At 62.3% G+C, this 15,011-nt stretch overlaps 1 protein-coding gene across 4 annotated transcripts in view; it reads left to right on the top strand.

Annotated features, from left to right (window-relative positions):
• The window catches only part of GRB10 (growth factor receptor bound protein 10), a 157,021-nt gene that overhangs the window by 89,967 nt on the left and 52,043 nt on the right, over positions 1-15,011 (top strand). For 3 of the 4 annotated variants that reach the window (XM_072791706.1, XM_072791707.1, XM_072791708.1), the window contains one exon: positions 12,006-12,201. In XM_072791706.1, coding sequence (XP_072647807.1) covers positions 12,006-12,201 — 196 coding nt within the window. Of the gene's footprint in view, positions 1-5,008; positions 5,125-12,005; positions 12,202-15,011 lie in introns of those variants that run through there. The other variant, XM_072791709.1, reaches the window with a different exon arrangement.

A 15,011-nucleotide genomic window follows, 5' to 3' on the forward strand; every position in this document is an offset into this window, starting at 1 on the left:
AGAGGCTCCGTCTGCGTGAGGAAGAACAAAAAGCCAGCGAGGCACCTGCTTGCTCCGCGTCTCCCGGCGTCGGGCGAGCTGCAGGGCCTCCCCTTCCCCGTTCCCGCTTGGCACCGGAGCACCCCTTGTCACCCCCCGGAGCCCCCGGGTCTCAGCTCCTGCCTTGCCACGCTTACCGGGGTCATCTGGGCAGATCCCTGGACCCCGTTAATGTGTCGTGTTTCCGTCGCTGTCAGAGGACACTTGCCGCCCAGCAGAGGCTTCGTCCCCACGAGTCCTGGTGATCTGCCCCTACGTTGGTTGCTGCCGCCTGCGCCTTCCTTTTCCTGTGTCTTATGCTCACCCGACAGGTACCTGCTGCCTGTCTCGGCCACGCCAGGCCCAGGGCACCCGGCAGTGAGCAGAGGGGCTTTAACGTATTGGCTGCGGAACACGTGGGCCTTTGCGTCCAAAGATCTAATAAAGCCCTTTCTGGGAACGGTGGGTACAACTGAGGTAATTCGTTATAAAGATCAGTGATGAGGGCAGCCCGGGGGGCTCAGCGGTTTAGCGCTGCCTTCAGCCCAGGGCGTGATCCTGGGGACCCGGATTCGAGTCCCACACTGGGCTCCTTGCATGGAGCCTGCTTCTCCCTCTGCCTGGGTCTCTGCCTCTCTCTCTGTGTCTCTCATGAATAAATAAATAAAATCTTTAAAAAAAAATTAAAAACAGATCAGTGATGAGAGAGCGTCCGTCGGTCTCCCCTCGGTGGAGAACCAGGATACACTCTCCCCAAGTCCAGTATACTTCGCCCCATCACATTATGCTTTACCTGAATTGTTTTGTTCAAACAAACCTATGAACCAGCCCTTCCAGGTGAATGTTTTTTTGGAATGAGCCGTTTTTATTTATTTATTTATTTTTTAAGAAGCCACTCAACTAGCTTGCAGGGGTCACATTTGAGGACACAGCTGGGGTCGGGTGCCCCGCCGTAACTTACTCCCCCCTCGGAGCGGGTTCTCCGGACTCTTGGTTCTTACCTGCAGGTGGGCGGACACACGCGTCCGGCGGATGCTCCCCGGGATCCTCCGACCCGCCGATGTCGGAGCGCGTCAGGGAGTTGGGCGCCTGGTGGCTCCCACGCCGTCCGCCGCCTCCTGCAGGGCGCACCCGGGGTCCGCACCCGCCGATCCTGCCTTGGGTGCTGGCCAAGAGGGACTTTCGTACCGGCCCTGAGCCTGCCCGGGGGTGGGTGCACGGACACAGCTTGACGGCCCCTCCATCTCTGTGAAGGGGTTTTAATTAAACATGTTAAAAAATAGTCCCAGCGAGCTTGTGACCTCCTCGAGTGTCAGGGGGCAAAGGGTGCTCTTGCAGGGGGGGTGCTTCCCATTCGGGGGCTCGGTGTCGCGAACCCCAGCTGCGGACGCAGAGCTGGCCAGAGCGCGCGTCACAGCAGGCGGGTCTCCCTGCCTCACGGCCCACGGCCAACCGTCCGTGACACCGGTCCGCGTTCCCCAACGACTGAGCCTGCCGCGCGTTCTCCGAGGGGCTGCTGGCTGCTTCTATCCTAAAAATGCTCTGGGCACACCGTTCCACTCCTCAGACACCCTGGGGTCCTCCTGTTGCTGCAGGTGATGGGCGCCAGCCCCCAGCCGCGGCCTCCTCCCTGGATGCTCCCCGCTGCCCCTTAAGTGGGTTGCTTCCCTTTGGATCTTCCCTTGCGTGTTTTTTTTCTCCTCCTCCTGAAAACTGATCGCCCTCGGTTTCGGTTCAGAGTTTGCCAAATCGTGTCTGTCTTGCCCATTGATTTCTAGGCTCCTTGAGACCGGCGATCTCGTTTCTGTTTTTTGATCTTTGGAAAAATCCTAAAAAGAACATTGGCCTTCGAGCCTCAGCAGGGTAGGACCTGTGTGATGTAGGACCTGTGTGACTCAGCAGGTCACAGGTAGGACCTGTGTGACTCAGCAGCTGTGTGACGTCGGGGGGGGGGGGGGGGTGGTCATGTCTCCGAGCCTCGGTTTCTAATCTGTGGAATGGGCACGATGGCAGGTGGTGTGAGGACTGTGTGAGCAGACCCAGTGAGTGTCCTTGCACACTCGGCCTCCCCGAGGCACTCTTTGGCCACACGCAGGGCGCTGCCTGTCCAGGGGGAGAGCGAATCAAGCTCCGTCCAGGGCAAAGTGTCTGCTCCTTGGGGATGCGAGCAGGGAGTCCGTGATGTGAAACGTGCCTGCGTTTCACCTTCCATGTGGAAATGGGGCTCACCCAGTGCAGAGCCCAGCTTCCCACCCGGCCCCGCACCCCTGGGCAACACCCCACGGGAGTGAGGAGGACATTTCTGATGGAGGCAACTGCATCTTCCCCTGGGAGGCCGGGCTCCGAGCACGAGCACGGGTGGGCAGGGAGGAGCAGGGGCGTCGGCCCCCTTCATGGATGGGGACGGGGTTCCATCCTTCTGCCCTCCCCGTGACCTCAGGGATGCCCCAGTAGGCCTGACGGGGCGGGAGGCTCGCATGGGCACGGCTCCGGCCCACTGGGTGACGCTTCCTGTGCGGTCCTCCTTCCTGGACGCACGTCATCCCTCGTGGGAATTAATGTGCCATTAATCCACATGGTGGCCTGTGTGTAACCTGCCCGGTGAGCCTTCCTCCAAGGAACCAGAGGATTGGAGGCCCAGCCGCCACCGGAGTTGGGGAGTTCCGTCCCGCTGACTTTCTAGAAAGTTCTACAGCTCCTTCTGTGGAGGCTGTTGACTCCCATTTCTTAGGACTCACTGAGCACCTGTTAGGTACCAGGTGTGATGTTAGGTAGCGAAGCAAAGGTGGAAGAACGTGACGTTCCGGTCTTCCGGAAGCTCAAGTGCAGCGAGGGGGGAGGACAGACAAGCATGAAAGAGAGGACGGAAGAAGGAGGCAACATGTGCAGCTTTGGAGGAGGACGACCCTCCACCCCGCGTCTGGGTAGCCGAGACGTCTTCATCTGAAATCTGTGAATCCCGCTCTGTGGCAGCGGGTCAGAGGAGGGGAGCCTGGGCTGAGCGGGAGCCGGGGCGCGGCCCTCGTGGGTGCTCGGCCACTGGGAGCTGCCGTTTGTCATCATCTTCATAGACGCAGAGAGAGACTAGAAGTCCGCCCCGGGCCTCCCCTCGGTCTCGTGCCCAGGCCCCGGCGTCCCCGCTTCTCCTGGGCCTTTGATGGGAGAGGACTGCTTAATTTCTTCCCATTGAGAAATGATTGTCGTAAGGATAACAAGTGCTCCGTGAAGACCGCACCTTCCCTGACCCGACTCCAAGGGATCCGATTCAGGGTGGATCCACGTGGGTCTCGGGAGCCATCGGTGCAAACCAGAGCCGCCCAGGTGCCCCCACTCGTGGGGGTCGCGAGGGGCGCGTCCGGACGCCCAGACCCCCCTGCCCCAGCCGGCGTGTCCGGCTTTCCGCTGAAACCCTGTTTCCCTCCATATCCTGGAAGGCCAGCTCCTCTCTCGCGGGCATTTCAGTTCTGGGAGACGTGCCATTTCTTGGAATCGCCTGGTACGTTCTCCTGAAATGCGTTTCCCCGTCCCAATGCCTTGGAAATCGGGCTCTTCGTAGGGCCCAGGGCCCTCTGGTTGACTGTCTCACCCATAAACGGAGATCTTGTCTTCAAATGCTTCCCCTCCCGCCAAGAGTGAGTGTATGAACCACGCTCGGAGCGGGTCTGGCCCCTGGGACGCCGCCGGGGTTGGCCCTCAGTCACCTGCTGTCACCCCACGCCGTCCCTCCCCGCCCTTGCGAGGCGCTCTGTCCCGCCCAGGGTCCACCCAGGGTCCGTGGGCTGCAGGTCGCCCCTCCCCGGGAGGCGCCGGCGCCCCTCTGCTGGTCCCTCCCTCCCTTGCCTCTGCCCCTGGAGCAGGTTCAGCATCTCGGCAGCAGAACTCATTTGTCCAGAGGTAGTAAAAAGTTTCCTTCCTTGCTGCCGCGTGACGTCTCCGGGGGCTCATCCTTTCCAGAGCCGGCTGGAGGAACGTCATTAGGTCTGGGTGGCGGGGACGCCTGTCTGTTCTGTCGACATCTGTATTTCCAGCACCTGGAACAGTGCCAGCTGTGCAGTTGGTGCTCAGTAAATATTTGTGGAATGAACAGATTCTACGTTTACGGAGTTAAATTCACGGAAACTGAGTGCTAACGCCGAATGGGAATAATAAAGACGGCCCGGTGTCTAATTTACCTTTGAAAATGTGCCTTTTTAAAAAGAGGGCAGTGCTAGCCACTACGACTAATGGACTTTTGGACTGTGACCTGGATTTTTTTTCCTCTTCAATTCCAGTGTTCTTGGGACTAGTATTTTTTTTTAGGATTGATGGAAAAGGAGACCCTTCCAGAATGACCAGCTGTTGACGTAGTGTCTTGCGCCCAGCTTCCGCCCACTTTGTGACCTAATGGAAGAGTCGGGGGTCTGGACCAGGAGTCTGGAGAGGAAACATGGTAAATCTCAGAAGAGAGAGAGATGCGATTAATTTTGTGATTTTTGGAGCGATGTTTTGTGCGTCTGTTCCTGTTCCCCTCGCGGCCCCCGAGCTGTGTCCTAGTCGTACAGGTAGAGACTGCACCGCTGCGTCCGTGCTGATTCCTGTGATGTGCAGCTCGGGTCCTCGGCCCTTGCGGGCCGGGCCGTCCCTTCTCTGGGGTGGAGAATGCTCTTCCCGTGTCATACGTGCCCACGTGCGGAACAGCACGGTCTGGACAGACCCGCTTCCTCGCGCCAGCCTGCAGGACGCGGTCCGGGACAGGAGGGAGGGCGACCGGCTTGCAGGCGGCCTTCACTGCACGTCGGATCCCAGTTCTTGAATTTCACTGAACGGCAGAGTCACGGGGTGAAATGAGTGGCTTCCCCTGTTTTGGGCGGGGTGGGGCCCAGGAATAGAACCACTTGACAGCTCTCTGAAGCATAGATTAAACAAGCAGATCTCGCCAGAATCAAAGTCCAGCAATAGTGATTAATCATTATCTTAACTTTTTGGTGCTTGTTTGCTTAGTGGTAGAGGAGGTGTCGTCTGGCCACCGGGACACCTGCACTGGGTCCGGAGGGCTGCCCTGGGCTTCGTGCTGTCCCCTTCCCTCTGGGTATTTGCAGTGCTCTGGGCCGCTCCGAGGCCCTGGCGGTAAGAGGAGGGATTTGTCAGGGGGGAGACGTGGTCCCGCAGCCCCCCCGCCCGCCCCAGGCCCTCCTGGCCCAGGCCACCAGCTGCTCTGAGAGACGCGGGACGAGCTGTGGGCACACCGTGAGGGATCCTGGGCTCGGCTCATTGCCGTGGGGTCCTGTCCACTTGTGGCTGAGCTTTGCACACGCCATCGTAAGATGCACGCTATCACGGCACGAATGCCGGTGGGTCGGGACACCTCCCTGTTGCCCAGGCCCCAGGATCGGTGGACAAGCATACGTGTTTGTGCCAAAACGTGACGTTTGTCAGAAGTGGGGGCCGTGTTTAGTGCGACCTAGGAAATGAGCAGCCTGGCCCTGGACCTGCCCGAGCCAGTCTTCCTGGGGTGACCTGTGAGTCACCCGAGAAGCCAGCCCCAGGGTCCCCGCGTCACCCCCTCCCGCCTCCGAAGCCTGGAGGTTTCCCAGCTCTTGTTTTGCCTCCTGGCTGGTCCTGACCCCCTTCTCAGGTGGCCTATTTCTCTCTTGCAAGTGACCCTCGACTCCTCTCCTGAGCTAGGCCTCTGTCCCCACGGGAGGCCATCGGCCCCCAGGAGTGCCGTCCACTCCGGGGCTTCGGCGGGTCGTGGAGGAGGCTGCGTGTGAGCGGGCGCGCCGGTGGCGGGTGGGCGGCCAGACAGCTGAGCATCCCGGCAGGCGGGCATGGCCAAGGGCGCCCCAGTCGGAAGGAGCACTTTGACCCTCTGAAGGAAGGGACACGGGCGCTCTCACCGGGGCTTGTTCGCCAGCTGCCGTGGGACCTTGACCCCATTTTGAGCCTCGGATCGTTTGTGTCACCGCTAGATGGGCGTTATCGCGCCTGCCATCACTGAGGATCAGTCGCCAGTGATGCGAAGTGCGGGGGTGCAGGGTAAGCGCGCGACAGTCGTGGTTGCGGTGGGGTGAGAGCCACTACCGGGCATGTGGACACCGGCTCAGATGTCAGCCCCCCCAGGCCACCCCGTCACCGGGCGGCAGGCACGCTCAATTACCCTTGCTGTGGCCTGGCCGGGTGGTGCGAGGCCAGCACCTCTTCATCTCTGGGGCCCTTCGGAGCTCCTCAGCTTCCGTGGGATAGTAAGGACCAGCAGGCTGGGCTCCAGCCCTGGGAGCCAGCTGCCCCGGGAGTCCAGGCACCCAGCTGTCCCTGACTGCATGTTGCCTGGGGGCGGAGGGCTGTGCTCCACCTGTGGGGCCGGGGGTGCAGGGGGTGGCGGGGAGGGGGGAAGTGAGGGCTGCGAAGGAGCAAGGGGTGAGGGGGAGCAGGGGGGTGGTGGGAAGCAGAGGAGCGGGGGGGGGGGAGCAGAGTAGCGGGGAGGGGGGAACAGGGGGGCAGGGGGTGAGGGGGAGCAAGGGTCATGGGCGGCAGGGGAGCAGGGGGCCAGCTGGGAGAGCAGGGGTTGGGGGTGGAGGGAGTGGGGGATGCGGGGAGGGGCAGGGGCACAGGAGGTGGGGGGTGGGGTCAGGGGGCCTGGAGAGCAGGGGGGGGAGGTGGGGGGGGGGAGGTGGGGGGGAGTGGGAGATGCAAGGGAACAGGGGCTGAGGGGAACAGGGGGCAGGGGGTGAGGGGGAGTGGGGGATGTGAAGGAGCAAGGGGTGAGGGGGAGCAGAGGAGCAGAGGGGAGGGTGGGGAACAGGGGGGCAGGGGCTGAGGGGGAGCAAGGGTCATGGGGGGGCAGAGGAGCAGGGGGTAGGGGTGGGGAATGCAGGGAGGGGCAGGGGGACAGGAGGGTGGGGAGCGGGGGGGGGAGGGTGGGGAACAGGGGGGCAGGGGGTGAGGGGGAGCAAGGGTCATGGGGGGCAGAGGAGCAGGGGGTAGGGGTGGGGAATGCAGGGAGGGGTAGGGGTGGGGAATGCAGGGAGGGGCAGGGGGACAGGAGGGTGGGGAGCAGGGGGGCAGGGGAGTGGGGGAGGGGGGCTGGGAGAGCAGGGGGGTCAGGTGGGGGGAGTGGGGGATGCAAGGGAGCAGGAGGTGAGGGGGAGTGGGGGAGCAGGGGCTGTGGGGAACAGGGGGGCAGGGGGTGAGGGGGAGCAAGGGAGGGCAGGGGGATGGGGTGGGGGGAGCGGGGGATGCGGGGGATGCAGGGGAGCAGGGGGCCGGGGGAGCCTTGGGCTGCGAGTGCGAGTGCGTAAGGTACTTCCTAGGTTTGCGTGCAGGGTGGGGGGAGCCCGCGCGGAGCAGCTGCCTGTACCCACGTGTCTGGAGGGCTCTGGGCCGTGTGCACTCAGGACGGGCTCACACCTGTGCGAGGCATCCGGTGCAGCCTGGTCCCGGTGTCGGGGTTAAGGGATTGTGGGAATCCCCTGTCGTTCCAGGCAGGACTTAGGATTTCAGCAGCTCTTTCCCGAAACACTGATTTTTTTTTTTCCCCATCGTGGTTAGCCCAGGTGCGTATGGAGGACATGCCTCGGGCCTGGGATGAGGCCTGGGATGAGGCCTGGGATGGGGCCTGGGATGGGGTCTGGGATGGGGCAAGCGGCTCCGGAGTCTGCGTAGACCTGCTAAGTGCTGACCTCGGCCCCGCAGCTCCAAAAGGCGTGGGCAGGGCCCCTTTCCAAGTGCACGGAGGTGGTCGCAACGCCGCACGCGCATCTCTCGGGTCGTTGAAATAATCAGCTGCTTTGATATTGATTTTCTCCATTAGCAGACCCTGCCAGTGTCTGTAGTCACGATTGTCTGGGGGAGGGAGGTGGGAGGAGGTGGGAGGTGCCGTTTCCCACGAAGGTTGGAAAACCAAGTTTCTCTCGTGGACGCGGGAAGGCCGGAACTGCGCGTCTACGGGCACACGCGGGCGGGTCGCTCTCGGGTGTTTCCTGCCTCGGATCCTGCCTGTAGGAAGCCCTGAACTGAAGCTTTGTTGGGTTTGATTTTCTAGGTGGCAGGAGCTGCAGGTTGCGCTGTATCTGGAGCTGCGGTCAGGGGCTCGGCGTCTAAGCTTTCTGGCCGTCTCCGGCACGGGCAGGAGTCGCGGCTGCGCCAGCTCCAGCGTGATGCCTCCTTGGCTGGTTCTGCTGCGTGAGCCCAGCCGTACGGCCCCAGAATTCAGTACCTGCGGCCGGGATCTGTGAGAGCAGACTAGCCGGTGTGCAGAAACCTGCGTCCGGACGTCTGCACGGGCTGGGAATCGCTCAGAGGCGGACAGCAGCAGCTCTCGCCAAGCGCACGTGCCGTGGGTGCAGGCCGGGCGGTCAGGCCCCGACCACAGAGGCTCCCGCGGGAGAGCTTTGGCCTCCACGCGGGGCCCGGGCCTGTTGGGCTGTAAGGAAGGCGCTGGCTGTCCTCCCCGCGTGGACTCCGCACCTCCGACCTCCAGACCGGGGTCTTTCCCACTCCCGGCGGTGCGTGTGTCCCACGGCGCAGTCCCACTGCTTCGGTCATTTACGGGGCAGCACAGGAACGCGGGTGAACCGCCGACCGCTTGGAAGGCTGGTTTGTCGTGAAGGGTGCGGCTCCGGAACGTTGAGGGGGCCACGTGCCATGGAGCCAGCGGCGAGGAAGACGAGGCGTGTGGGGCTTCCACGCGGGGCTCGGCCCTTCACACACCTACGCTTCCCGAGCCCAGGGGGCCGGCATTCTTTCTCTGGATGCTTCACTGCACAGCAGGATGGGGTAACTCACCCGTGATCCTCTCAGCCCCCGGCCCCGTCCCCGTCCCCTCTGCCCCGTCCCCTCTGCCCCGGCGTCAGGGTCAGGGAATGAGCTGACCCTTCCAAACCTGCAGCCCCCCCCCCCCCCCCGCTGGTTGCCTTGGCAACCGGCCCCCCTCCCATGGCTATCTGGTGTTTCCCCAAAAGCACCTGATTAATGTAAACCCAGCTGCGGTTGAAAGGGGCTTGTGGGCCCCCCGGGGGGCTCAGTCGGTGCAGTGTCTGCCCTCGGCTCAGGTCATGATCCTGAGGCCTGGGATCCTGGGATCCAGCCCCGTGTCAGCGGGGAGCCTGCTTCGCCCTCTGCCCCTCCTCCCGCTCATGCTTCTCATGCTTGCATTCCCGCTCTCACTCTCTCTGTCAAATAAAGTCTTATTTAAAAAAAAAGGAAAAAAAGAAAGAAAGAGAGAGAGAGAAAGAGAGAAAGAAAGAAAGAAAGAAAGAAAGAAAGAAAGAAAGAGAAAGAAAGAAAGAAAAGAGGCTTGTAATGAATAACAGAATGTTCTGTGTTCTTACAAAAGGTGATCCTTTCACCTTCGTGAAAGCGCTGGAGCTATTTCAGGAACAAAAAAAGAGCAGATATTAGAACAAAAAAAATGCTCCCGTTGCTCTTAGGGTTTAGGATGTTGTAAGGATCTCGGGAGCTGCGGGCCAGGACCCTGAAACAAGGCCAATGTATTTATTTCCTGTTCTGTCCCAACCTCACCAGTGTCATCGATTCTTTTTTCTTTTCCCTGCTGTTACTCCATAATCTGCCCCTGGGGTTTTAGCATCTTAGGCAAGGCCGCGGGCGAGCCTCCCGTACGGAGCTGGGTGGGAGCCGCAGGTGACAGGTGCTCATGGGCTCCGAGCAACGGGCCGTACAGACGCGGGGGCGTGGGGCAGGCGGCGTTTCTGGAAGGTGCCCGACACTTGGCGACGCAGTTCTGCTCTTCCCTCGCCTGCTAGAGAGCCGTGGACGCGGTGGACGCCGTGGACGCGGTGCCCGGGCCAGCAGGCGCAGGGAGGGAGTGCAGGGGGCAGGCACCAGCCTCACCCCAGCTCAGGCTCCCCTCTGCGCCCGCAGTCCTCCCGGGAGGACATCCGCTCCGAGTCACCGGGAGCGGGACGCTAGTGGGCTTCGCTGCATTCAAGTCTATTTTAGAAGCGAAGCCGCCTCCACTTGCTCGTGGCAGAGAGGCCAGAGGCACATGTGAGTCTGGGATCAGATGGCCACCCAAATATCTGGGACAAAAGTCAGCATCCAGGTTGGGGCCGGGTCATTTGAGGAAGCAAAATAACTATTAATAACTTGATTTACAACCGCGTGGCTGGACTTCCACCTGTGCCGCCGATCCAGCCTCCCGAATCCACGTGATGGGAATGGTGTCCGCGCAGTTGTCTCCGCTTCCCCTCCGTGAGCTTTCCCAGGCCGCCGTCCCGTGGAAGGGATTTGGGCATCAGACCTGCGCTGGGTGGACCCCCCTCATCTTAACACTCATGCCTAGAAGCATCTGCCCTGCTCATGCCCCGGGGACGGTTCTTGTCCGCAGAAGGGCCTTCGGGGTGGGTGGGGACGCACGCAGGTCCGTGGAGTCCCCCACGCGCATGGGGAAGGCTCGGGGCCGACCCGCCACCAACCACGCGACGCGCAGGACGCGAGCCATCCCAAGGGGTTTCGCAGGAACTGAGGAGCGTCGCCTCAGTCGCATCTTAGTGGCTTCTGAAATACCACAGCGTCGTGCGGATTTACAAGATGGTGATGGAGAAGAGTCTTCCTCGGAGCTGGTTTTATAAGACCCGTGCCTGGAAGATTCCATGGTTGAACAGACTTTAGGAAACATCAGGGAACCCCAAGTGACTGTCAACTACACAGATGAAACGCTGAATGAGCTACAGAAATTTTAACGGCTGCCCCAGAGTAGGAATTTCTTTTTTCCCAAAGTAGGATATTTTAGATTCTTTTTTATTTTTATTTATTTATTTATTTTTTAAACATTTTATGTATTTATTCATAAGAGAGGCAGAGACACAGGCAGAGGAAGAAGCAGGCTCCATGCAGGGAGCCCGATGCAGGACTCGATCCCAGGACCCTGGGGTCACGACTTGGGCCGCAGGCAGGTGCTAAACCCCTGAGCTCCCCAAGTGTCCTGATCTCTTAGATTCTTTTTAAAAAATTTTTTTAAAGTTTTTATTTATTTACTCATGACAGAGAGAGAGAGGCAGAGACGCAGGCAGAGAGAGAAGCAGGTGCCAAGCAGGGAGCCCGATGCGGGACTCGATCCCGGGACCCTGGGGTCATGCCCTGAGCCCAAGGCAGACGCCGACCCCTGAGCCCCCGGGCGCCCCGAGTCTCCTGATGTAACTGTCACCCTCACCTAGAGACGGCCTCACAGCGGGGCCCTGGGGGTGCAATCAGTGCACTGTCCGAGTGCTTTGGGTCAGGTGGTGATCGCAGGGTCTCAGCCTCTGACTCTCCCTGCCGCTCCCCACTGCGGGGCTCACTCACACTCACTCTCTCCTTCTCTGTCTCAAAATAAATAAATCTCCTAAAACCAGTATTTTCACAGAAGCAGCTAGAATCACATTTGCCCAAATGCGTTGGGGCCAAGCTGACACTAGGTCACATCGGAGTCTGGGCACGTCCCGTCCCGCTTTCTCTCCTCCGTGGGGCCTTCTCCGTGCTCCTCTGCACCTGCGTCGGGCCTTCTCCTGCGGAGAGCAGGCTCCCCGGGCTCGGGGAGCGGGGGGCAGGGGGCGCCGGGCGGGCAGCAGGTACGTGCCTCGGCAGCGGCACCCGTGGGCCTCCTGGATCCCGGGCCAGGCCGCTGCCCGCGTCAGGCGCTCCTCGGCTCTCTCTGTCATATCTGGAATCTCGGGGAAGGGTGGAGCCCGATTGGCCCGGTGAGGGCCCGACGTCGGCCTGTGCTGCGGCGCGTGCACCCCGAGGCCACATGAGCGAGGCCGAGGGGCCCGCCGGTGCCCACGCGGCCACGCCGTAGCTACCGAGACGCCTCCGCGACACCCACGGACACCGATACGCGCGGAGCAGGCAGTTCCCCGCGGGCGCACCTGGCTCTGCTCCTCTGCCTTCGCCGAGCGGTCTAAACTGTTGTAGTTTTGGATCCTGACTGTGGGGCGCCGTGTGGCTGTGACCCCTCACTCTCCTAAAGTTCTGTTCTGTTTTGTTTTCTCGCTTCTGCCTCTAACGCCCAGAGGATGACGTAGATCTGGAAGCCCTGGTGAACGATGTGAACGCGTCCCTGGAGAGTCTGTACCCGGCCTGCAGCATGCAGTCGGAGACGGTGCCCCTCCTCCAGAACGGCCAGCACGCCCGCAGCCAGCCGCCGCCCGCGGCCCCGAGGCCCCCCCAGGCGCAGCGTTCGCAGCCCGTGCACATCGTCGCCGTCAGGTGGGCCCCGGGGCGTGGAGGGTCTCGTCTCCGAGAGCAGAGACGTGATGCTGCGCTCTCTGCTGGGGACATACGTCCTCTGCTCTGTGCAGCTCGGCCCCACGGGCTTGGACCTGGGCTCCGGGTCGGTTCTGGTAACTCACGGCACACCTGCTCGGTGCCAGGAGGGAAGTCGTCGTGAGAGAATGTCCCGGAATACTGAAGGAACGACCAAGTGGTCAGTTGGGGGCCCAGAGCGGGGCCTGGGGACCTGGAGCACTGGCACCCCCGGGGGCTGTCACAGATGTGCCACCTTGGACGCGTGGCCTCATTCCCTGGGGGGTTACCTGGAGCAGGTGCAGCCTCTGGAAGTGGCGGGGCTGGCGGGGGGGGGGGGCCTCTGGGACGTGAGGGGGGTTCCCTGCAGGTGGCAGGCCTCGGATTCGGGTGTTGAAGGGTGAGTAGGAGCTCGGGCAGGTGGGGGAGGAGATGCCGTGAGCAGAAGAGATGATCCCTGTGGTTGCAAGTGGCAAGACGTCCTTCCTTTTGTGGCGGCGGAACGGTGCTCCGTTGCACGTGGTGTGTTTTCTCTTTCCTCCATCCGCGGATAGACGACTCGGCCAGCTCATGAAGTCGGTGCGGTGGCATGGAAGGACAGAGGCCACGTGACCGCACGGATGGGCCGCGTGTAATGTCGTCCCACTCCCAGAGGAAGACGGTGGGAGTGATGGGTGCAGGCCCTGGGGAGGGATCAGGAGATGGGACGGAGCCTCCGAAGCGTTGGTGTGATGAGACGGGTGGGTGTCGGGATGTCCTGCTGCGCGGAGCCCTCCAGCCCAACACCTGCAGACCCAGGGCCCTGGATGGAGGGATAAGGATGGAGCCCACCCCCCCCCCCCCAACACCTACAGACCCAAGGCCCTAGTGGGCGGGATAAGGATGGAGCCCTCCAGCCCAACACCTGCAGACCCAGGGCCCTGGCAGACAAGATAAGGATGGAACCCACCTCCCCCTCAACACCTGCAGACCCAGGGCACTGGCGGGCGGGGTAAGGATGATGGGGAGGAACGTTTGCAGGCTGGGCATGTGTCTGGCAGGCAGGACCCGTGAGGGGTCACAGGTGTCCTCAGGGCACACGCCGTCGTCTGCACGGCTTTCTGCACGCCGCCCACGTCCCAGGACGATCCCGACAGGTGGGGGCCAGTCCCAAAGGCCCTGTGAGCTGTAGCAGGGGAGACACGGAGAGGGTTCGAGTGGGCGAGCGGGGCATCTGCCTTGGGTTTCGGCAGGTCCTCCTGGCAGCCGGGTGCGGGGGGTGGGCGGCAGGGACAATGACATCCTGACCTGGACGAAGCAGGGGACACCTGACATTTGCAGGGGAGGACGGAGTGTGGAGCTGCCCCACCGGGTCCCGAGGGCCAGGAGATGGGGGCCGGCCGCCGGCACGGCAGCAGCTTGAAGGGCGTGCTGAGGGCATCCCGGCTGGGGCAGAGGTTCATGAGGTCGCGCGGCATAGCTCTGACGCCGCCGCCAGGGCGCTGGGGGCTTCGCGGGTTTCCAGGTGGGGGCGGAGGGATGGGCGCGGGCCCGGGCCCAGGGCCTCCCCGCCTCCCCGGGCCTCAGGCTGGGGTTCCTGTGGCTGCTCCTTCCTCAGCACGGCACCTTCGGGGATGTCGCATCCTTTCCCTGCTTCCGGAAGCTTCTATGAGGGTCTTTCCAGTCTGACATCCCCGGGTTCTTTAGCCAGGCACCCCTGTGGCCCACGGGAGCCCGTTGGTGTCAGAGCGGCACAGCAGGCGCAGCTGTGTGCGGGGTGCTCGGCCGCCCCTCGGCCTCGGGCCCTTCCCCGCGGCCCTCGCCCACCCTGCTTCCGGAGCATCACCCCGTGTCCTTGCTCCACACCCACCCCCCACAGAGCCCTGTCTGGAAAGACACGCTCCTTCCTGCTGTGCGCCTCCGTGGGTCTGGGGTCTGTCCATCACGCGACCCTGGAGCCTTGAGGGGGAGGACGGGTCACAGCGCGCACGGTGACAGTGCCCGAGACTGAGTCGGGGCAGAGGATGGGCGAGAAGGCCCAGGCTCCCCGCAGCCCTGAGCCTAAAGTTGGGGCCAAACGCCTGTTCTCAGTCCCAGGACGGCGCATGGGGTGGGCGTGCACCCGGGGCAGCAGGCACTCTCCCCGCTGCAGAGGGGACCCCGGTTCTCAGGCCTAGCCTCTTCAGTTCTTCTGTGTAGGTAGCGTTGTTTTTTGCTTTCGGGTGCATTTAAAAAATGGGGTGACCGATATGGGATACCCAAGGATTCATAAGTGAGGCCTTATGTCGAGCACCTCCCATGTGTGCTGAGCACTTCCCGTGCGTGCTGAGCACTTCCTACGTATAGTGTCTATTTAATCCTCATTTGTTAGCTGGCACCATGGCCACTGCAGCCCTGCAGGGGTGGTGGTGTGGTGGCCCTCAGTGCCCCGACGACCAAACTGAGGCCCTGGGGGCAGTGACAGTCTGAATGCAAACCCAGCCTGAGAGGCTCAAGATGCAGCGTGAGACCCATGGTGTGGGGTGGGGCACGGACGGAAACAGGTGCAGGCCAGGAGCTGGGGAAGGCAGAGAGGGCTTCCTGGAGGAGGCTACCACCAGGCCCTCCAACCCTGTGAGGGCATGGACTGCACGGACCGCAGAGGACAGTGGGCGTGCCGCAGGCGGGCAGGCGGTGGAGCTCGGGGCTGCCTCGCCCCCACCCACCCGACGTCTCTGCACCTTCGCCTCCTGTCCCCGTCCTGGTGCGTAGTTCTGGGCAGACGCAGCCTGTGCAACAGGGACTTTCTGCAGCCC

The sequence above is a fragment of the Canis lupus genome, chromosome 21 (assembly GCF_048164855.1).
Source record: "Canis lupus baileyi chromosome 21, mCanLup2.hap1, whole genome shotgun sequence".
Taxonomy (NCBI): domain Eukaryota; kingdom Metazoa; phylum Chordata; class Mammalia; order Carnivora; family Canidae; genus Canis; species Canis lupus.